This window comes from Hoplias malabaricus, chromosome 17 (assembly GCF_029633855.1).
Source record: "Hoplias malabaricus isolate fHopMal1 chromosome 17, fHopMal1.hap1, whole genome shotgun sequence".
NCBI lineage: Eukaryota > Metazoa > Chordata > Actinopteri > Characiformes > Erythrinidae > Hoplias > Hoplias malabaricus.
In genome coordinates this window covers 6283593-6306892 of record NC_089816.1, presented here as the reverse complement: position 1 = coordinate 6306892, position 23300 = coordinate 6283593, and the positions used below count along the sequence as shown (strand labels likewise).

General features: G+C 42.2%; 1 protein-coding gene across 2 annotated transcripts in view; it reads left to right on the top strand.

Moving 5' to 3' along the window:
• The window catches only part of mrpl11 (mitochondrial ribosomal protein L11), a 44659-nt gene extending 24510 nt beyond the window's left edge, over positions 1–20149 (top strand). For both annotated transcript variants that reach the window (XM_066649177.1, XM_066649178.1), the window contains exons 3-6: positions 6595–6690; positions 17157–17250; positions 17797–17956; positions 19910–20149. In XM_066649177.1, coding sequence (XP_066505274.1) covers positions 6595–6690; positions 17157–17250; positions 17797–17956; positions 19910–20012 — 453 coding nt within the window. In that variant the 3' untranslated portion in view covers positions 20013–20149. The remainder of the gene's footprint in view (positions 1–6594; positions 6691–17156; positions 17251–17796; positions 17957–19909) is intronic.
• The last annotated feature ends 3151 nt before the right edge of the window (positions 20150–23300 follow it).

Sequence of the window (23300 nt, the reverse complement as noted above, 5' to 3'; positions counted from 1 at the left end):
CAAGTGATATCAAACCTCGTGAGCCCTTTCATCTCTGGCACTCTCTCTTGCTCTCTCGCTCCTTCGTTCTTTTGCTCTCCCTCTCTTTTTCCATCTCAGTAATGGAACAAACATACAATCCCATGTCCACATGCTTTATTCATGCAGGTCCCTTAGCCCCCGTCCACACATTAGTCCTCAAAACCCTTTCACCTACTTTTGTTAAATGGGCTTCCTCAGTGTTGGTATTGATCCTCATTACACTCCTCATAGGAAACATGCCTCAAATGCAGAGCCTTTTTCTTGCATACCTCACATTTACACACATAGGATCCACCCAACTGACCTCCATTACATTTCCAGCCCATTCTCTCATACGTGCCTTTCCATCTGAAAGCTTCATCTCGTTATAAAGAATTACTGGAGCTGAAAGGCTGGAGATGTTAGTGAAGCGAATGAGAGATGGGGAGAGGAGAAAAGAGAGAGGGCGACCAGTAAGATCTCACATAGTTATTGCGGTTAATGCACTGAACCCGGTTACGTTCACATTCATTAACATTCTTTCAGATTTCAATTCAGTTTTACAGAGTTTTCACAAGACAGACACTCCATTAGGAAGTAAATAAACAGCTATAGAGAATACAGCCCCGTGGCTTATGTCAGACACGTAGGCTCTCTGAAGGACTCGAAGATCGGAAGGGTGCCAGCTGGCTTGGAGAGTGCATTTCTGTATAAACAAACCTAAAGTATGCACTGTCCACTCTTCAAATCCTGTTGATAAATGTAAGCCCAAAGTTCCTCCTCAGAGTTCTTACAGGATAGACAAACACTCGACAAATTTAACAGCAAAGTGAGGGAGGAATCTTAACAAGGGTGTTGTGATGTAAATGGGCTGCAGCATAAAAGCAATTTTTATGCCAACTTGCAATTCTCTTGTGCAGAATATGATCATTTACACTCACTGGCCAATTTTTTTAAATTACAGCTGCCTTAAATCTGAAGCACTCAGCAAACATAGATTGTAATTAATGTTTTTTCTTTTCTATATACTCTAAAATAAGTAAATAAATCTAAAGTAAGATCAGGATAGTTGTGACCCCAGTGTTATGTAATATATTACATATAACCATGCTTCAGTTTCACCAGCACTGCTTCCAGGCGAAAGCTTCTGACATTTGTTCTGGCGTTTGTTCCCAGATTTGGATCATTTTCCACCTCCAAAATGTAGCGAAGTAGTGCTTTCTGTTTTCTTAAAGTGATGCCGGCACATTGATTCATCTTGTCAGAGATTAATGCTTTGCTTTATTTCTTGGCTCTCCACACACTTCCACTTCTTCAAAATTCAGCTGCAACAGTCTTCCTTTGCCGTTGCAGGACGGAGCACATTAATTGTGTCTTCATGACGCTTCATTGGTTTCCCATAAAGCTGATTGTTGATTTTAGAGTCCATTTTATTACTTAGAAAGCTCTTGTTGGTTTATCTCTCTTCTTTAACTGCCCTTTTATAACCGTTTTCACTCCATGAAGCCTTATTATTCCAGACATACTTCAAAGAGGAAAAGTGGGTGAAAATGAGTTACATTTTTAGGCATGAGAAATTGTATAATTGAGAAGACAGATAAGGATTATTTATTACTTGTTTTTTTAGATAGAGATCATAATTAATAGGAATGAGAGGAACATTAGGCTACCAGACGTTCTTATGACGTTTTTTTTAATCTGCCTTATACTTGTACAGAGAATAGTTATTCCTATGCACCCCCACACCCCCTGTTTTTTTAGACCTCTTGTCATAAAGGCTATATTATGGCAGTATCAACATGATAAAGAAGTTCAATACTCCTCTGAAGTATTGAATAAGTCATCTTGTCCAGGGGAGGCCGACTGCCCCCATCGAGGTGATGTACAGCAACCATTTTGTTCCCCGGTACTCTTCTTTTATCAGTCACCGTAGGGAAAAGAAAGGATTTAATTGGACTGCTTGACTTCAGGATGATTAAATCTCTAGGCTTTAGCAGGCTGGACTGTCAAATTGGCCAGCACATCAAAGTGAACACTCGTGCCTCTTGTATTAAATGCACGGCATTCTCGTTGAACCAAAGCTTTGCATTGGATAGAGTGCCAAAGCGCTCATCTTTAAAAGACTCTTCTTTCACTTGGAGACAGTTTTCCAGTCTCATAATGGCCTCACTTATGATAATGAAACCGCGAGACAAAGCACGCTACCTTCCGCTACTGCTCTTCCATTGTTGCTGGCATTGCTTGGCATTCTTTGAATGCCTTATGTGCCTGTAGTCCCAGTATACTTCCATCGCCTCTCATTACAGCTGCCAGTCTCTCTCCCCCACTGCGTCCTACTGTCTCTCTCTCTTATGGATCATTCTGCTATCTGCTGTCTAGCACACGCTGTGTCTCCTTGTTAGACCTCCCTTCCAATCACCGTGCTTTGCTCTGAAATGTAGTGAAAACGCAAGTGTAACGCAGTGAGGATTGCGGCAGCAAAGAGAACTCCTTGCCGGAGGGATTGCTTTGATGACATTCCCCACCACTAACTCATATTAACCCATATTTAAACCATATTTAATTAAGAAGCCCCCTTTCTTGTTTACTCAGCTGAGTAAGGGCCATATTAGATGCCAGCCGGGTTGACATGAGATTGCTATTAATAAGCAAGTCAATGGGGACCCTGGATTCAGGGACTTTTGTTTCCCATTTCATTAGTGCAAAATGTCTTTTTTTTTTTTCTCCCCCTTTTTCTTTTTAATGCGTCATGCCAGCCCAACAGTAAAGCCATCTGCTATGAGGATGATTATTCAGTCCCTGTGCCTTCAAGTGTTGGGCTCTTCCAGACCACTAGCGCTTCTTTAGTGTTGACATGGAAACAGCAACAACTCTGTCATCACAGAAGTGGGAAAAAAAAATGTCCTCAAACGAAATAAATAAAACGACGCTAATTAATCTCGCCTTGCTTGTAGTTCTGCTTAGGTGTTTTAATATAGTCTGCACGGCCGTGTTCACCGTGACCTCCTCTAATGGGGAAGGTTTTTAACTGCGCCTGTGAAGGATGTGTTCAGCATTTTAGAACCAAATGACTTTCCATCATATCTGTCATCAAATTCATTCACTTCACTTATAGTGTCTGTGCTTCCGTACTGAGTGTTCCACAAGAATAGAGGCTCACAAGGACATTTTCACACAGCCGAACAGTGTACAACTCTAGGGCTGAAGTGTTCTGGGACTGCATTGTTATGTAATCTATTGTCTCTGCTTTGATAGCCTTGTATGAATGTGTGAATAATAGCTTGGTAAAGGGTCGCAGTCCTATCCTCAAAGGCCGGTGTGGCTGCAGGTTTTCATCTGAACTGAACACAAGCATTCCCCACTCTGCTTGTTTAATCTAGTGGTCTCCATCTTCAAACAATTGATCATGTGTGCTACTGCTATGGTTGGATCTAAAGCTTGCAGCCACGATGGCCCTTTGTGGATAAAATTGGCACCCCTGGGCTCCGTAATTACCTGATAAGTTGAACCAAGGGTCACCAATCTTATTCACAAAGGGCCACGGTGGCTGCAGGTTTTAATTCTAAACCTCATCTCACTTCAAACATAATCAGTTGTTTGAAGACGGAGACCAGCTGATGGGTTTAACAGAAGTGGACTCATCCTACTTCACTGGAATGAAAACCTGAAGCCACACATCTGTGGAGACGCTTGGTCTTCCCACACTCTCAGAAAGAAAGGTACCAACGCCTGTCACTGCTGGAGTACCCTTAGGAAATATAATTGTATAATATTTCATGATTTGCAATTAATTTAATTATTAGTACACTTTTAGTAAGAAGGTGATTTGAAATATACCCCTTGTATTATGTCTTATACCATGCAGAGAAACTTGTACAACAGTCTGTATGCCACTGACCAGTAGAACCGTTTAAAGGGAACGTCTACGGTTGTGGGGAAATGCAGTTCTCTCTGGTTTGTTTATATTCAGAAGCTCAGTGCCTTTTAAGGTGCAGTGATATGTTTGAAGAGCAATATGACTATTGTTTGTATGTGGCCAAGTTCAAATGGTCTGAAAGGGTTTTGTTTTTTTTTTCCTCTTCATTGTTTCAAACTAATTTGTAAAGCCCAATTCACAGTTCTACGTCGAACCTATGCAGTAGCCTGAAGCTCTCCTCACCAGAAATGTGACTGCGTGACTCGGTCCACAGCAGCTGTTATTGGTCCGCGGAGCCTCATGTTCCCGCCGCCGAGGTTTAAACTGTAAAGCGACACACTAGAGAGAGTCGCAGACACACGAACCTATAAAGGAGGCTAGCGCAGGCTACACCGTAGGCAACCCTTTGATTTGACGCAGAAGTATTACCCAGCCTTAACTCGAGTTGTTTAATTTTGTAGTTTATGTTCATTCATTCATTCATTCATTCATTCAACATTTTTCATAATTTTCAATGTTTGGAGGTCTTCCGTCATGAGCAAAGAGAAAATCCTAGCAGACTTGATTACAGTAATGAACGTAGCCTTTAAAGCTTAATCAAAAATAAATCATTAAAGACATAAAAAATTCAAATGCACTTAACATTTAACAGAATAACAGGTCATATAAGTAAATACCATTGAATGGTTTGCTCTCTCTCTCTCTCTGTATATATATATATTGGAAAAGGAAAACCACTAATAAATGTAATTAATGCTGCAAGAGTCATGGGTTTTATATCAAAATTACTGTTTAAAAGAGTGCAAATTTCAAATAACCGAAGCTACAGTTTAATTGTTGTTAGAACAATTAGAGGCAAAAAAAAATAATAAGTCTAAATGACAACCTGGCACTCTACATTTAGCGAAACACTATTAAAGCCAGACCTTGCTGTAAAAACAGACCGGGACCATAACTTAACTGACAGAAAATAATGTTTCCCCCAAATCTTCCAGCACTTATTTCAGTAATAATAATTATTTAGTGAGTTCTTGAGCAGGAATGTCAGAATTTCTTACTAACTAAAAAACTCTGTAGCGTTTAGCTAAGGATTTTAGACCAGGTAAAAGATCTGAGTTTGCAGCACAGCAGAGCTTCATTCATTTGAGAAGGTCACTTTAAATGCCTTGTGATACAGAGTATAATATTTTGGGTTTTGGTTTAATGTTGATAAGTTGTTGTTTTTTTATATATCTCCTGTGTACATTATTAAATGTAGAGTTTGCCTTTTTAAAAACTGAGATACTTATGAAATTTTCTGTAAACACTAGAAAAGCATTTTCATTGTATAAAGGGTTAGGGTTAGTGTTAGTGCAAAACCCACGTGGTGTAGGGAAACATAACACTTTATTGATCCCGAAGGACACTGCAGAAATGTGATCATTTTCAGTTCTTTGTGTAATCAAAGCTTAGCTTTTAGAAGGGTCTGAAACAGACTGAATACACTGCAATCAGTGACTGAAGCATTCATCCTTCAAATACCCTCTATTTTGGATGTAGGAAAGCACTATGTTTTGTCAGTTTGTTTTCTAGTTAAAAAATCATTACGTTATAAAGAAATTGAATTTCAGACTGTTCTTAAAAGATAAGTTGGATTCATTCTTCATAGCTATCTAGCATGCGGCATTTCTTGAATAAGCCCTTTGTGCCTGTGACGTGCTGCAAAAATGACAAGCATCCTTTATTTTATAGCAGCAGCTTCATAAATCCAGATGATATTGCATTGCCTGGAAGTGGAAGCTAGGCTTAGGCTTAATCTGGGTCCGGGCCTGGAAGACTGGCCCTCAAGGAAATGTCTTGTGTGGGGATTTTTGCGTCAAATTACTGACCCAGCCACTAAATGGAGTGTCTGGGGCAAGTGACAGCTTGCCATAGTCATGATAAGCGATTTGGGACAGAAATTCATAACCTTAGCTTTAAGGCAAATCCCCTTCACAGCGGCTGAATGAAAAGCGGGTCTCGGTTGACACGACGCCTTCAGGAAGGGTTGCTAGCTAAAGGTCAGTGTAGCTCTCCCTGCTGTAATTAGATTACTGATTAGTAGCTGCCTGTGAGTTGAAGGCACTGAGAGAAGGCATGTGGCTTGTGTTGAAGGAACGCAGGAGATGTGCCATCCACTGTTGACTTAATGTCAGCTGCACATTTAGCTTGCTGTGTCTCTCTGGCTCGACTGGCACGAACAAAGTATGGCGAGCTCATTTATCACCGGTCTCACAGGCATGATGACTGCCATATTCTCACCACCCACACAAGCACGCAGAGGCATGAACAAACAAACACACACACACACACACAGAGCCTTGGCTAAATGAGTTCTCCTCTAGTCCCTTACTCTCATGCTAGCACAGGCAGCCAAGCATGCACAGGCACTCACAGTGGACCAATGAGTTATTGAGTGATTGACACTCACCATGCAGGCTTTCTATAAATGGTCTTCGGTATTCAGCAAAAGAATACCACCGTGAGTGGCGGTCAGAGAAATGTGTAGTGATCCAGATTTCTCTTTCCCTTTATTTATTTATTTATTTATTTTTAAATATATTTATTTAAATATATTTTCATTTATTGATTGTATAATTATATATTTAAAAAAATACCCATAACCCTCTGTCTTTTCTCCTGTCTATTGGTTGTTCCAGCGAGGCATCCCAATTGGCATGTTCTGTAAAGACTTTAACGAGAAGACCAAAGACCTCAAAGAAGGCATCCCTCTTCCCATCAAGATCAACGTTAAGGTAATATGATGATTAATTTACCGTGTTTGTTTTTCCACAGGACAGTACCTCATGTCCGCTGTGTCCAAGTGACTGCGGTATTGTGGCAGATTATCACTATTGATCTATCTATGCTGGGCCAATCTACGTTTATGCAGTTTTTATGACTCCTTTGAGGTGCTTATGTACTATTGTACTCTAACAGTGATAAGCAGGAGGCACTGATGCGGTATACAGTATTAAAGCCTGGATCAGGCCTGGCGCAGTTATTATTTTCAGATGGACACTTTGAATATAATGGAATTGACTGGTGTGCAGAGAGTCTCTGAGCTGACCACGGCTTTGAAGTCAGCGGCCGGAGTGGTGCAGCACACTCGGGATTTCCTGACCTCAACTTGCCTGCTCTTGTTTATTATAATGTATTTGCCAAAGACACTGTTATTATTTCAGCTCTTTTGAGTTATTACTCGTAATATACTCGGCTCAGTGCTTTGTAAAGTAATGGAATCAGCTGAAGTATTTGTCTCTTGGGTGCATTAGGAGAGTTTTACCTGACGCCTTTAATTTCTTCCTCTCTCTTTCTCTGTCGTCTCCTCTTCGTTCCTCCTGCTTATTTTTCACCCACCAGGTGAAATGAAACGCAAGACAAGGGGTAGCCTGTCTCAATCTTTTAAATAAAGATTGATCCGAAGATGTTAGTGCCGCTTGCAAGAATCAGTGGCGGAGCACTAGGTTGAAAGGCCCATTATAGAATTTGTGAAGAATGTCTTTTCATTATATAGGGGTCGCTGATGACAAATTTAAAGGTCCTCAGTGGCTATGTACAGTGCAGATTCCGACTTCAGGTCCCAGTTCCATTTCATTTATGTTTCATTGCTTGGGTTAAGCACCCTGCCAGAGTATTTTTCAGTGGAAACTCATGCACTGCAACCTTATATCCCCTTTGAATCAACTACAGAGGGAAACCTCCTCGTAAAAGCAAGATTAGCGATGGACCGATATGGGTTTTTTGATCGCCGATGCTGATGTTTAGACAGCAGTAGTGGCCGATGGCTGATATGTAAAGCCGATATTCCCATTCCTCAGGCAGTGACATTTTCATGATTTATTTTTACAGAAAACCCTTCAAATTTGTAAAAGAAACCATTTAGAGTCCTGAAATATATATGAAGTGGTCAAAAGTTTATGAAAACCACACAAAAATGTAGGCGCTTGTCTTATTTTTGAAAAAAAAATGTTAGTGACTATAAACCGAAGAGTTCATGAGTCCCATTACTTTTTTCTTTTTAAAATTGTGTTTCCAGGGGTCTATTTTCATCAGGTAAAATTTGGAGTTTATACCTCCAGACAGTGGACAGATGGCCTCTCCAAGTGTCTCTTTAGACCCCAAGCTCTCCACAAGGAAAATGATTACTTTTACTGCATAAATACAGTGTATAGATCTTGTCTAGACCTAATGTCAACATCTTAGTGTTTTTCTTTACTTTCTATGAGAAACTAGTCTCCTGTCCGTCATCAAGTGGCCATTTACCCCTCACCAAACAGTGAAAACCCTTAGTTATGGTGTGTTTTATTCTGATGTACTCAGTTTATTTCTGATATTTACACTTCTTTCTCACTGAGTACAGTGTTCCTTTAAATGACTGACGTGTTAAAAGGCGAGAGCTGCACTCTGATTGGCTGTAGAGCGAGGCAACCTCCACACCCCTGCTGCATTTAAATGTCCTCAGTGGGGGAAATGTAACTAGTAAAAGAAATCTAAGCTTTAAAACATGTTCATTGACTTGATTATTGTTTGTGGAGCTTGTGGCTGTCAAACAGAACCGTTTGAGTCTCTCTCGTGGTGTCTGGGTCTGTTAGGCGCTGAAAACATATGCGCTCTGCTGCGTGTTTGTCCCTCCTCCTTGGGTGCGCATCGCCATAACTCTGCCCCTGATTGGTCTACAGATTTGATTGACATGTCGTTGGACAGCTGAGAGCCCAAGCTACGCGGCAGTAGGTGTGACATGGGTCCACGAGGATCATATTTTAATTATTTTTTTTTTTGAAAATGTGTACTATTTTTTTTCAGCCAGTACTCTTGACACAAACATGAGGATTACTCACAAACAGTTTGACGGAGAGACTCAGATGTAGTTTCGTTTTGAAGGGGACTATCTTAAGTAAGTGCTAACTTTGTGTGTGAGCCACTTGTGGACTCCTCAGGCTTCAAGAAGCTGCGGTTTTGTCATCGATGAAGAAGAAACCTGAAATTTGGAATATCTTATTATTTCGGCTTTAATTCCTTAGTCCTACATTTTAGTGTATATCCTCGTGATCCTGAGAGTCTGACCGTTCGATTGGTGTTTGATATGTACACATTACTCAAATATGGCACCGTAACAAATCAGAAAATCTTTACTGTCATTAAAATTTTTTTCATAATTTCCAATAACAGCAAAAATACTTATTTATTGAGTGGGTTTATATATAAAATGATTAAATCAATGAAAATCAGTGACTTTAAGCTTTAATTTGGTACATTAACTGTCAACTTTGGACCTGTAGTACTTGAGATATACTGACGGATATAACGAGTGCCGTTTTCTCTGATGGGAGGCATGAAGCTACAGGTTGGAGGCTTGTACCTTGTGCTTAATGGTGTCTGCCTGTAAGATGGCAAAATGAACACAAGGGGCGCTCTAACAGCCAGAATGACGGAGCTGCCCAGAGCATTGCCTGTGTGCGTTTTGTGTAAATATCGGCCTCTTGCGCTAATTTATCGGCCGATGCTGATTATATAAAAAAAATGTCAAAAATCGCTGATTAGTCTGCCGGCCGATATATCGGTCGATCACTAATCAAGATTAAACAAAACTTCACATTTTCTCAATGGTAGAGCCACCAATTTCAACCTACAAACATATTAACCAAAAAGACCCAAAGACCACTGTAGGATTTTTTTTTAGAAGTCTTGAATAAGAACATATTCTTGGTTGTGTTTTGATGCAATTTTAAGTTTGGAAGGCTAGAGTTCAACATTTTCAGCAATACTGTCAACTTTCGATTTAATCCCCTTGAGTTTTCCTGTCAGTGATGCCAGTTGTGAAAGCCTGGAGGCAGAGAATGTCAAGTTGTGTTGTCTCTGTGGTGTTCAAGGTACGGCAGCAGTGGTCCCTGACCTAGCAGCGAGATATTTTCAAAGGCACAGAGTGAGAACAATCACTTTTCTGACGCTATGTTTCAGATGCCTTAGCCTGCTCTTAAAGGTACCCGCCCTGGTTGTGATTTCTAGAACCTGCAGCTAATTTTACTGTAAAGTCTGTGGAAAAAAAAAAGACATTCTGGAACAGCTCTCTTCCACTCTCTCCAAGGATCAATTCATTGCCTTCAATTTCTTCTTATTACTAGGCTGTCGATTAAAGGTTATGCCTATTATTAAAGGTGATTCCTTCTGTTCTGAATGTGGTCGTCATGTTTAAATATTTGCAGTATTTTCTAATGAGGGCGTGCAGTTATGATGCATATTTATGGGCAAAATATATGACCTTATTATCCTTTTCTTAAAACAGTGCTATAAAATATTCTATATTTCCAGCTTATCTTTTCAACCCATAAAACACTGACTTTTGTTTGCATTGCTTGAATTATTTCAGATATTCCGGTGCCAGTGAATTGACTGTGCTTGACTTTAAATTAGTTATGACTGCTTTAACACTGTAAATATATAAAGTATATATGGATATTGTCAGTAATATAGAAATAATAGTAATAAAATACAGAATAGTTCAGGAACCACACTTTTGTGTATTTAATTTCCAGGATAGATGCGTGTCCCCTTTTGCTGCACAAAAAGCCTCTTCTCTTCTGGCTAGGCTTTACACTAGATATTGGAGCATTGTTGTGAGGTTTTGGTAGTATTCAGCCACATAGTAAGCCTCTTAATAAGCTGTTGGCCATTATGGACAATACTTCACATGCACTGCACACTACAGTGGACAGAGAAGTATGTTCAGTGGAAAATTGATACAGCTGCGCTCACAGCTCAAGTCTTTTCTTCCCATAGCAATAAGGCTTTACAACAAGTCTCCTTACTGCACAGTTGATCTCCTGCTGTCTGAACTGTGCTGATACACACCATATATTACATATCCAGTCCATACTGTCATTTATACCATTACGATGCACTCATTGGCACTGCTTTCTTATCTGACCGAATGATACTAATAATATATTTACTTCACTTGCTCTGAACTAGGGCTGGGCAATTAATCCGAAAACTAATCGAAATCGACGTTTAGAACTTCTAATTGACGTACTCTTGTGTATATCGATTACTTTATTGTTCTAGTCACGTGTTTCTGCCCCTATCTGCCACATTCAACCTAAAGGCCAAAGCCGACCGAGTGTCTTCAGCAGCTCGTACCAAAGAAAAACACAGCATCTGTGGTTTGGACGTGCTGTGTTTTGACTATAATTAAGACGACACTGAACAAAAAGAAGTCAATGATCGCTGAAACTATTTTTTCCTCAGCATTTACAAAGCACAATCACACACCGAATATAAACTCAAGAAAACAAGAGAGGAACAAGCTCCCAGCAACCCACGCAGACACAGCTCCAGGGACCTGGAGTTCCGGGTGACTGTCTGTGAGGAGTTGGTGTGTTCTCCCTGTGTCTGCGTGGGTTTCCTCCGGGTGCTCCGGTTTCCTCCCACAGTCCAAAAACACACATAGGTAGGTGGATTGGTGACTCAAATGTGTCCGTAGGTGTGAGTGTGTGAGTGAATGTGTCTGTGTTGCCCTGTGAAGGACTGGCGCCCCCTCCAGGGTGTATTCCCGGCTTGCGCCCAATGATTCCAGGTAGGCTCTGGACCCACCACGACCCTGAATTGGATAAGCGGTTACATAATGAATGAATGAATGAATGAATATTTCATACTGGAGCATGTTTACAGCACAAACCTCATCAATATGAGGGTCAGAAACACAAAAACAAAATAATCGTTCATTAATCGTAATTGTGGTAAAACCGTACAATTAATTGTGATATTGATTTGCGCTCATTTCGCCCAGCACCACCCTACTGCATTCACTACATTCGTACAATAGTAATTACGCTGCCCTGTTTTTGTCATTTATGTAAATAGACATATCTCCACTTGTGAAATATTTTATCACTTGTGTTCTTAGTATGGGTCATGTGTCAGGACTCATATTTATATAGAAACCTCCTCAATTTTATTATATTAAGGTTCATAGTGCCACACCTTCACAGGGCAACATACACTCACACATTCTCTCTCACACTCAAACCTATGGACACTTTTGATTTGCCAATCCACCTACCAACATGGGATTTTTTTGGGAAACCCACGCGGACACAGAGAATGCACCAAACTCCTCACAGAGAGTCACCTGGAGCGGGATTGAACCCGTAATCTTTAGGACCCTGGAGCTGTGTGACTGCAACGCTACCTGCTGCGCCACCGTGTCACCGTTATAAACGTTAGTGAATGACTATTTCAGGACCACAAAAATCACTCCCACAAGAGCTGGACTGAGTGAACTGATGGCAGCGCCCTGTAATGATGCTGTAAATAATATATATACTGAAATATTGAAAATGACTATAAAAATCATGTCATTGTTACTAAAACATTTTTTATTGCGATTATATATTGTTATTGAATTATTGTCCAGCCCTAACTTCCACTCATCCCAGAGGAAGTATGTGGACGTCCATCACTTCGGGGAATTCAGTTCCACTGCTCCACGGCTGTGCTTGGGGTTTATATTCCTCTTGCCCACACTTGACACTGGGTACAGTGACATTAGACTTATTTGCAGATAGTCCTCTTAAAAGACATTCATTCATTCATTATCTGTAACCCTTATCCAGTTCAGGGTCGCGGTGGGTCCAGAGCCTACCTGGAATCATTGGGCGTAAGACAGGAATACACCCTGGAGGGGGCGCCAGTCTACACAGGGCGACACACACTCACACATTCCTCTTAAAACAAATGCTCTCTTTAAAAAGACACAGTATGGTTGAAATTAATTTCTCATTTTTGATTTTAGGTGAGTGTGTGCTGTAAAGGTCTGTATAAATGGAACCTCTCTAGAGATTGCAGTTCCTTTGCTCCACAGCCCAGAGCAAGGGTGTTTTATAACCCTGTAGTCAGTGTTTGGCATTGGGCTTAAGGACCTTGTGTTCATCTCTTTCAGAGTGCTATGTTCTGACAGGGTTTGTTGTTGTTGTTGTTGTTTTGGTTCTTTGTTTTTGTTTTCTGGGGATTATACAAGCTGTTGCACTCCCAGTGGGTCTGGATCCTACCCAGAATCATTGGGCACAAGACAGAAATATACAGTGGACAGGGGGCCAGTCCATTGCAGGACATTGGGTGGGAAGCAGTCACTGAAGATAAATGGTTAAAGTGTGTGTGTGTGCGTGTGTGTGAGAGAGATATATAGAGAATGTGTATGTGTGTGTACACCATTGCTGTCCAAAGAAACATATGTATCTCCAAAAATAGTAACTTTACAGGAGAAGGAAAAAACCTTCTTATATTTCAGTGGAAGTCAGTGTGAAAACATAATAATAAAAAAACTATTTTATTACAAGTAATTGTGAAGCATTTCTATTGGTCCATTCATCATGAGGTTTTTACGCATTGTAAAGGACAGCTGCTGTGTTCCAGTGTAGTAGACTAAAATGCACACAGTGACGTTCTAATGATGTATATAATGCTGTAGTAATTTAATAATAATAATTTGGAAGGTCAAAAAAAACTTGATAATAATATAATTTGTCAGTCAACATTAAAAATCAGAGCCGTAGATCAAATTCCAGTCTTCTTGCTGATTTTCCACAGATTTATGTTAGTTTAGACTTAATACTGATTTGGAAATCTGCCCCTGTCTTAATGGACTAATTTCCAGGGCATACAGCTTTTTCCATCTTTCAGACTCCATCCTTCTCACACTTCACTTCCAACAAACATGAAGCATGCATCTGGATAAACAAGCCATGGATTCCATTTTGACCCTTGGTCTTTCTGATGTTGCACCCGTGAATACTAACTTCAATCGAGGCAAGAGAGGCCAGTGGAGCACTCGGACCTCCTGTAGTTTCTTTTTTTAAACACTGCATAGGTGATTTCACACCTTGCCGCTGGAGAGGCTTTGGCAGAACCATCGGTCCTAATAAGATTCACTGCTGGACCAGATTCCTTTCATTTGAGGAGTGTGGCTCTGACCATGGTTGAGTGCAGCTCCGGAGGCTGGGGAATGACTTTGTACCTCTGTCCGGACTGATAGTACGGAACAATATTTTGCTGAGGTCTGAGGAAATGTCTCTGGGTCATGCTTCCAGAAGCAATGTTCTACAAACTGCCCCTCTGTTCTTAGGGGCCCACAGTTACTCAAATTTTATGTCACTACATCCCTCACTCTGACCGTTGCTCTTGTGTCTAAAGCATATTTGATTGTTTACCAAAACACTTCAGCTGTCCACCTTTATTGAGTTGATGGGGTTAATATTCGCTAATTATTCCAATCTGTTTGCAACAGTTGCCCAATTAAAAAGAGCACAACAAATTGTTTGTGTGCCGTGATTAAATGTGATACGTGGAAAATCAGAGGCGGCAAATACTTTTTCACAGCTTTGTATAGTGCTGCTGCTTTGAAAAACATAATGGATTGCAGAGCCCTGCTTGGGTAGTAACTCTTCTGAGTTAAGGGTATTTAGAAGTGGTCCCTCTTTGGTGCAGTAACACCCTCTGCTCTTCTGAGAAGGTTTTAAATTCAATTAAATATTGGAACATTGTTGATTTGATTGCAGTCATAAACTTTAGAGGTCATGTCCTGGTGTTGGAGGATTCTAATCTACTTCATACACCCCTCCTCAACCTGACAATGCAGGAGCTTTTATGCTCTTCTACCTGATGTTTGGCGTTGGAACCATCATACATGGTACCAACGTTTCCATTAGACAAATCCAGTACCTGGAAATGGGTGATTTTTAAGTGAGTAGGGACTAAACTGTGATGTGTAAACCTTGCATTGTGCTGACTGGGGGGGGGTGGAAAAGGCCTGTCAATCATGGGAAATGCAGACATCCAGCACAAACTTTTGTCAAAGCTCAAAGCCAGAGCGGGCATCACGTTTTGTTTTTATTGTTGTTATTGTTTGTTGTTTTTTGGCGACTCAACACAGCAGCTCATAAAATGATGCTGTGGACTTTTTTTGAGGTTCAAACATTCTTTTGATTGGTGGTGGACAAAAAAATCCAGCGAGAGCTCTGTGGTGCAACAAAGAATGAAAAAACTACACTGATCTGTCTGCACTGATGCGAGGTTAAGCTGGGTTCAGTCCCAAAGAACAAAAACAACACGATGAATATGTGATGTCTAAATAACATTTAACTTTACTGCTGCAGTTGTGCTTTCCAAAGCCTGTGGTTTCTGTTGGAGACTGTTTTGCGACATCGCCAACTGCATTTCAGGAGGGGAGCTGTTGTAGAGGAAAAAGAAAACAGATACCAAAGAGCGAGCAGAGTATGTACCGTGTAGTGGAAAATCTTCCATAGACTGCTTCATAGCTTTCCGATGATTTTCTAAGGAGATTATACAAACTGTGTGTACACATCAGAGCCAGCAACGAGGTCACCTTAAAGTCATTAATTAAAAGAACTGTCTTACTTTGGTCATTTAGTGAACATCACTTCTGATCCTGAGGAAATTCATTAATTTGGCTTCAGTCTTTTCACCTCGCTTGTGTCTTTTGAATGATTTTCACCCAGATGTGAAAGGCTTATGCAAAAATATTCTGCCACTTAAAACAAAGGAGGAAATACCCATAATGATTAACAGCCTAAATGCAAAGCAGGCCCGAAAGCGTCTGTCTTTTTCACAGCCGTGCTGACGAGGGACGTGCAGGAGTGAGAGATTAGCCTGGCTGGTCTCAGTTAAGTGCTGGCCAGCCTGGTGGGTGTGAGAGTTTCTGGTTGATGGTGCTAGCTTTAGGGTTTAGCTGGATGGCTGCAGTCGATTTTGGCTGCGTTGTCTCGCTGTGTCCGGCTCCCTGTGAAGTCCCAGTGGCCCCATTAAGCTGTCTGCTGTGTGCTCATTGTCTTTGATCCTCTCTGTGACGCCTAATCCGTGCCTTAAAGCTTCAGTTGCAGCAGGGCGGGTGTGTGTGTGTGTGTGTGTGTGTGTGTACTAGCTTCACTGGACACAGTCTATGAAAGGCTGTCAGAGGCTGTAGATGGCAATTAGATTCTTGCAGGCTTCACAGATGCAGTTGGAGGTGATAGGATGCTGGCTCATCTCCCTGCAGAAGCAGGAGTGTCACTAATAGCTGTCTGTGTACATGAAGATAGGCATGGGCTGGTTTTAGAGTCGGGTGATGATCTCAAAAAACTGTAAACATGCACAGTATTTTATGTATAAATAATATGGAGCACTGCACTACTGTTATAGAATATAAATGCTATAAAATCAGTCTTGCCCACTTACCTTTATTGGATGTGGTGTGGATTGTTGTGATGACCCAGCCTATGAATCAGTGCTCTTTGTATTGGTGCTGTGTCTCCAGAGCTTCCCTTTCTCTTTGTAGCTGTTTGTATATGGAGATTATACAGTTGAATGTCTGTGTCAGCAATGGACACAGTTTTTCTGAAGTGCTCCTAAGCCTATGTGACTATATTTATCACAGTAGAATTATGGTTTCTCGTGTGGTGAGGGCTAATGGGTACCGTGCATTCAGGAGTGGTTTTCTGCCTTGCCCAAAGTGTACTGGGATTTCTCTGGATTTTCACAATATTATGGATGTAGATGGTAAAAGACCTAAAAGTCTTTGTAGCCTTGCACTGAGAAATGTTCTTCTGGAACATTGTACTGAGCCACAAACCCTCTTTGAAGACGGCCTTCATTGAATCCTTTTCCAATAAAATCATGATTTAAAGGGACACTACATAATATATTTACCTTAGGATTGCAGCTTCAAATAGAGCCTCTGTCACTGCTACTCTGGACTCAGCACTGCAGAAACTGCACTATGTAACATTTGGAGAGGGGTAGGAAACCACCTCCCCCTCCCCAGCGATTGCAGTACAGGGCTGAATTTCACCAGGGGGAGCTCCAGGAGCAAAAACAATTAACAAACTAATCTTACTTGGTGTTTCTTTAACTTTTTAAGATATTTCAGTAGCTAAACATTGTCCACTGCTTAAAACAAAGGAGCAACTCTGTTAAGTGTTGGCTGTGAGAGGTTCTGGATGATGGTGTTAGCTTTAGGGGTTAAAGCCTTGTCTTCTGTGTCGATGGCAACAGTGTTGCCCACTACAAAAGGTCCTCACACAGTCATTTCTGGTGCATTCCAACAGCTATGTTTTCAAACTGTTAATCTTCATCACTGCTTATTCCCTGCCTTCATTCCATTTCTGTCTTTCTGCTGTTTAAAAATGATCTGTACTGAGCCTTCCTCTCTCTCTTTTCCTCCCTCCAGCCGGACAGGACATACGACTTGAAGATCGGGTTGCCTACTGTGTCTTACTTTTTGAAGCAGGCTGCAGGCATTGAGAAGGGAGCAGGGAAAACTGGTAAGCCAGCCATATTAGAACCACAGCTGTAGTCATACATCGTCTCAGTCTTCTCCCAGCTCTCTACAACCCATTTGTACGCCTCAGTCCTGGCTTATGTTTCAGTAATGGACAGGCTTTCCCCACAGGGTGTTTGGGTTCAGAGTGATTTTTCTTTCTTTGATTGATGATATATTTATAGTGAGCCTTGCTAGAAGAGAAAGCAGTGAAATTATTAAAAGAAAAGCAGCAGAAAAAGGTGCTGCATGCAGGAAAGAGTTTTAAAAATCCTTGCCTCATTTTCCTACATTCCAATCCCCTTCAATTATTCCCTCTTTAACACCCACTCTTTCCCTCCTTTCCTCTTCTCTTCTGTTAAGTTTATTTTTCTCCTCTGCTACAGCCCCCCAGCCCCCGCTCTCCTTTGTGCTCTCTCTTGCACCACCACACATTCTCACTGTTGCTCTCATCTTCTCACTTTGCCCATCTCTGACTCTATCTCTCGCTCTGTAACCAGCTGTGTGTGTGCGTGCGCGCGTGTGACTGACTCTGTGTTGTACTCATCAGGCCATGAGACAGCCGGGATGGTATCCGTGAGAGCCGTGTATGAGATAGCACGGGTCAAAGCCCAGGACGAATGCTTCAAACTGCAGGATGCCTCCGTGCAGACCGTGGTCAAGACCATCATCGGCTCGGCCAGGTCCCTCGGCATCAGAATCGTCAACGAGTGAGAAAACACAGCACTGCTTCTCACACATTGTCAAAGAGCAGACCATGGAATTCAGAGGGGACTGCAAAGGATATTAGATACACTTCGTACAGGGCATTCGAGAAAATATAGTGCAAACACAATAACAATAAATTAGATGCAATACACACAGGACCAACAGAATTCAGATGGAGTTTAAATAGAACATAAGTTTATCTGGGTTTTGGCAGCTTTGTGGGCAGCACGGTGGCGCAGCAGATGGTGTCGCAGTCACACAGCTCCAGGGGCCTGGAGGTTGTAGGTTCGATTCCCGCTCCGGGTGACTGTCTGTGAGGAGTGTGGTGTGTTCTCTCTGTGTCTGCGTGGGTTTCCTCCGGGTGACTGTCTGTGAGGAGTTGGTGTGTTCTCCCTGTGTCTGCGTGGGTTTCCTCCGGGTGACTGTCTGTGAGGAGTGTGGTGTGTTCTCCCTGTGTCTGCGTGGGTTTCCTCCGGGTGACTGTCTGTGAGGAGTGTGGTGTGTTCTCCCTGTGTCTGCGTGGGTTTCCTCCGGGTGACTGTCTGTGAGAAGTGTGGTGTGTTCTCCCTGTGTCTGTGTGGGTTTCCTCCGGGTGACTGTCTGTGAGAAGTGTGGTGTGTTCTCCCTGTGTCTGCGTGGGTTTCCTCCGGGTGACTGTCTGTGAGAAGTGTGGTGTGTTCTCCCTGTGTCTGCGTGGGTTTCCTCCGGGTGACTGTCTGTGAGGAGTGTGGTGTGTTCTCTCTGTGTCTGCGTGGATTTCCTCCAGGTGACTGTCTGTGAGGAGTTGGTGTGTTCTCTCTGTGTCTGCGTGGGTTTCCTCCGGGTGCTCCGGTTTCCTCCCACAGTCCAAAAACACACGTTGATAGGTGGATTGGCGACTCAAAAGTGTTCGTAGGTGTGAGTGAATGTGTGCGAGTGTGTGTCGCCCTGTGAAGGACTGGTGCCTCCTCCAGGGTGTATTCCCGCCTTGCGCCCAATGATTCCAGGTAGGCTCTGGACCCACCGCGACCCTGAACTGTATAAGCGCTTACAGATAATGAATGAATGAAAGGATGAAATTAATACATTTGAATAAATGTGGTATGTCATCATTGCATAAAAATAAGTCATTTATTTTGACATAGTACATTGACATTTTAGAGTATTAGAGATTATTTTAGGATGCTATATCAAGACTTTCAGAATTCTGAGGAAGGGTAGGAAACCACCCCCCCCTCCATCCTCCTTCCCTATTGATGTCGGTACAGTTCTGTAAATACGCATTAAACCAGGAGCAGAAATGAAATACAAATAAATAAAAACATCCAAATAAATAAATCTGTAAAATGTTACTTAGTGTTCCTTTAATGTGTTCCACTTCATTAAGAGTTTTCTCCAGTTCCCTCACGTGCAGCTAATCAGAGCAAGTTCAGCTTGTCATGGAATTTACATTTAAAATATGATCATAATTTTGATGCTTTGCAAAATCAATAGATTAATAAAGATGAAACATCTCCACAGGAGCTGGTTTAATGGCTTTTTTATGCAAGCCTTCCTTTTTCGCTTGTGGCAAAGCCCTTGCCTGTTGACTTGCATACTTACAACTGTCAAGGTGCAGATAAATTTCAAACGTCATTATGGCAGCGTGATTTATCAGCGTTTAGAGGGGCTATGAAAACAGGACCCTCATTACATTAGTGATTGGAGACCCCCGATTCTTCTCAAAAGTGATTGTTCCTCTTTGCCGAATGAACCTTGTCACTAAAGCTCGAGCAAACTGACTCATCATACACGCATGAAAGAGCCACGCTCGCCCTGCATTCCAACAAAGCGTGAAGAATTCTGAAATTCTAATGTAATGCTGATGTATCTCTGTCTGTCTCTTTCTCCATCTACTTCCTCCATACCATTCCTCTGTTCTCGGCGCCTCGCCGTTTCCTTTCTTCCTCACTCCTCTCTTGTCATCTCTCTGTCAGCTTGTCACCAGAAGAGTACGGGGAGTTTCTCCGACAGCGAGAGGAGAAGCTGAAGGAAGAAGCCGCAGCCACCGCCGAGGCGCCCGCAGGGAAGAAGAAATAACCAAAAATCACAGAGGATCTGCCTGTCGTTTATTTATACTGCATCGCTGTCAACAACACCCCCCCCTCCGCAATATGTACAGACCATTTGCTTGTGGAAAACTTGAATTTACACACTGTCTGTCTTTGGTAATAAAAAATGGGTTTGTTTTACACCCTCTGCTGTATTCTTAGTGGTTACTATGACTATGCCTCATTTTTTATGGCACCACTTTCTCTACTTCATTCTCTTTCTCTCTCTCTCTCTCTTCTTTTGGTAAGTTTTTTTCCTCTCATTTGCTTTTCTCTCTCTTCTTTTGGTAAGTTTTTTTTTTCCCCCTCAATTTCTCATTTGCTTCTCTCTCTCTCTCTCTCTCTCTCTCTCTCTCTGGTAAGGTTTTTCTCCCCCTCAATTTCTCATTTGCTTCTCTCTCTCTCTCTCTCTCTCTCTCTTTTTGGTAAGGTTTTTCTCCCCCTCAATTTCTCATTTGCTCCTCTCTCTCTCTCTCCCTCTTTCTTTTTCTCTCTTTCTCTTTCTCTCTCTTTTTCTCTTCTTTTGGTAAGTTTTTTTTTCCCCTCAATTTCTCATTTGCTCTTGCTCTCTCTCGCTCTCTCTCTCTTTTCTCGCCTTTCTCCTCCCTTGTTACTTCTCTCATTGGAATTCAGGTATCAGAACAATGGTTTAAACACCTCAGAACGAAAGCTAAAGAGATTACTTTAGAGAAACTTTTTTTTTTTCCTTCAATCTGGCAGGTAGCTAAACACCATTTTAGTTCTTGCCAACATTAAGCTGCACACAGTGCCAAAGGTACAGAGCAGTCAATCACACAGAAAACCTTTGATGGGATTTGACAGGCCTGTATGTGACTGAGCAGCTAGGCACTGACCCAAGAATCAAAGAGCTCCAGAAAAAAATCTGTCAAATTACTTCCCAGACAGTAAAGCAGGGTATGAGTGTGTTGCAGGCATCTGTCAGAAGTAAGTGAAGGTCAGTATTTTCCCTGTGCCCTGGGTAGCACAATGGAATAGCAGTCTCTGATAGAAAAAAAAATCGAGGTAACCATATTCGCTGAATTGCCCCCATGCCAACTCTGCTGGCCGACGGAGCAGAAACACCCTCAATATCAGTCTCTGTGGGTCCTGGGGGAATATCACTTTTTCATGTTCCCGGGAAGAGTGGGATTGGTCATTTCATAGAAGCTCAAAGCCTGACATTCTCATGGGTGGGTTTCTATTTTTTCTTCTACCTTCCTGTGGATTTGAAATTGAGCTGCTAGGGAAGACTGATAAATATTACTGTGAGATTTATAAGCAGTGGTGGTGCTTGCATGAGGTACAAATCCAGGAGAGAATAGCCTCATTGACATGCCTTGCCTTGCTTCATACCTTCTCCTGTTATCCCTTTGTCGAGCCTGGTGTCGTGAACGTTTGTGGCTCCTGCACACCCGGAGGCTTGGGGAAATGACTGAAGTATAAAAGCACACCTGATAAAAGAATGGGGGGGTTATTAGGGAAAATTGATTCCTCTGCATCGTGCAGTACATTGTATACCTTGCCCACAGCACATCCCCAGCAGATTTCAGTCTGGGCCTTTTGGCTGATAATATAGTGAGTAAGAAGTAGTTCTTTCTTTCAATTTAAACTTTCAGATTTGAACGGATATGAATGACATGGAAGTACCACAAGATGGCACTGCACAAGTGTGTTTGGGTGCTGGATACAGGCAATGAGGGGAAAAAAAGAATAAAATAAACTGCAGACAGTCTCCTTGAATTTGACTCAATCCGTTGATGTCCAAACAAAAATAGCACGAAATATGTTCTAATTTGGACTAATGTGGAGACATTTCATACAGTGAGGCTTTGAAGAACGTTGAACACTATCTATTTGAGTTGCAGAAATAGAAGGCCATGACCATTAGGACTAATCCTTACCATTTTGCAGCTTAATGGGATGCTGGCCTAATGGTTACCATTAGTGACCTACAGGACACCATTAGATCCCATTACAAAACTATTAGTTTCATCTAGAATCAGTCACATATTTCCAATTAACCCATTAGCATCCTTTACACTGTGATATCAACCCATTATGCAAAATATCCTTAAAGACCCCTCCAGTGAAAATCTGTTTTAACCTTGTTAACATGATCATGTGATGTCGTTTATATGCTAGAAGATCTGTCATGAGCAAAATAAGCAGGCAGTGCAGTGTTTCAAAGACAGACAGGCAGATTCAGAGAGCTAGGATTTCTTATGTCATGAACCTAAGGAACCAATCCCTTCAATGTGAAACGCCCAATTCACAGACAGTCACCCGGAGGAAACCCACACAGACACAGGGAGAACACACCAACTCTTCACAGACAGTCACCCGGAGGAAACCCACGCAGACACAGGGAGAACACACCAACTCTTCACAGTCACCCGGAGGAAACCCACACAGACGCAGGGAGAACACACCAACTCTTCACAGACAGTCACCTGGAGGAAACCCACGCAGACACAGGGAGAACACACCACACTCCTCACAGACAGTCACCTGGAAGAAACCCACGCAGACACAGGGAGAACACACCACACTCCTCACAGACAGTCACCTGGAGGAAACCCACACAGACGCAGGGAGAACACACCAACTCTTCACAGACAGTCACCTGGAGGAAACCCACGCAGACACAGGGAGAACACACCACACTCCTCACAGACAGTCACCTGGAAGAAACCCACGCAGACACAGGGAGAACACACCACACTCCTCACAGACAGTCACCTGGAGGAAACCCACGCAGACACAGGGAGAACACACCACACTCCTCACAGACAGTCACCTGGAGGAAACCCACGCAGACACAGGGAGAACACACCACACTCCTCACAGACAGTCACCTGGAGGAAACCCACGCAGACACAGGGAGAACACACCACACTCCTCACAGACAGTCACCCAGTGCGGGGCTTGAACACACAACCACAGAACCCTGTCGTTGTGTGACAGCGACACTACATAAAATCAATAGACATGACCTTTATACGTGTGTGGGATAAGGTTCAGAAAATATGTCAACATATATCAACCTGATCAGCTTTATTTACCATATATTTTCACACTGTAGTTCTACAGTTACAGACTGGAGTCCATCCATTGTGCTCTACATACTGTTAACCTTTTTTCACCCTGTTCTTCAATGGTCTGGACCACCAGAGAGCAGATATGATTTGGGTAGAGACTCGGTGCTGCAGTGACACTGATGTGGTGGTCCTGAAATAATGTGTGTTGAGATGCTATGAGTGGATCAGACACAGCAGTA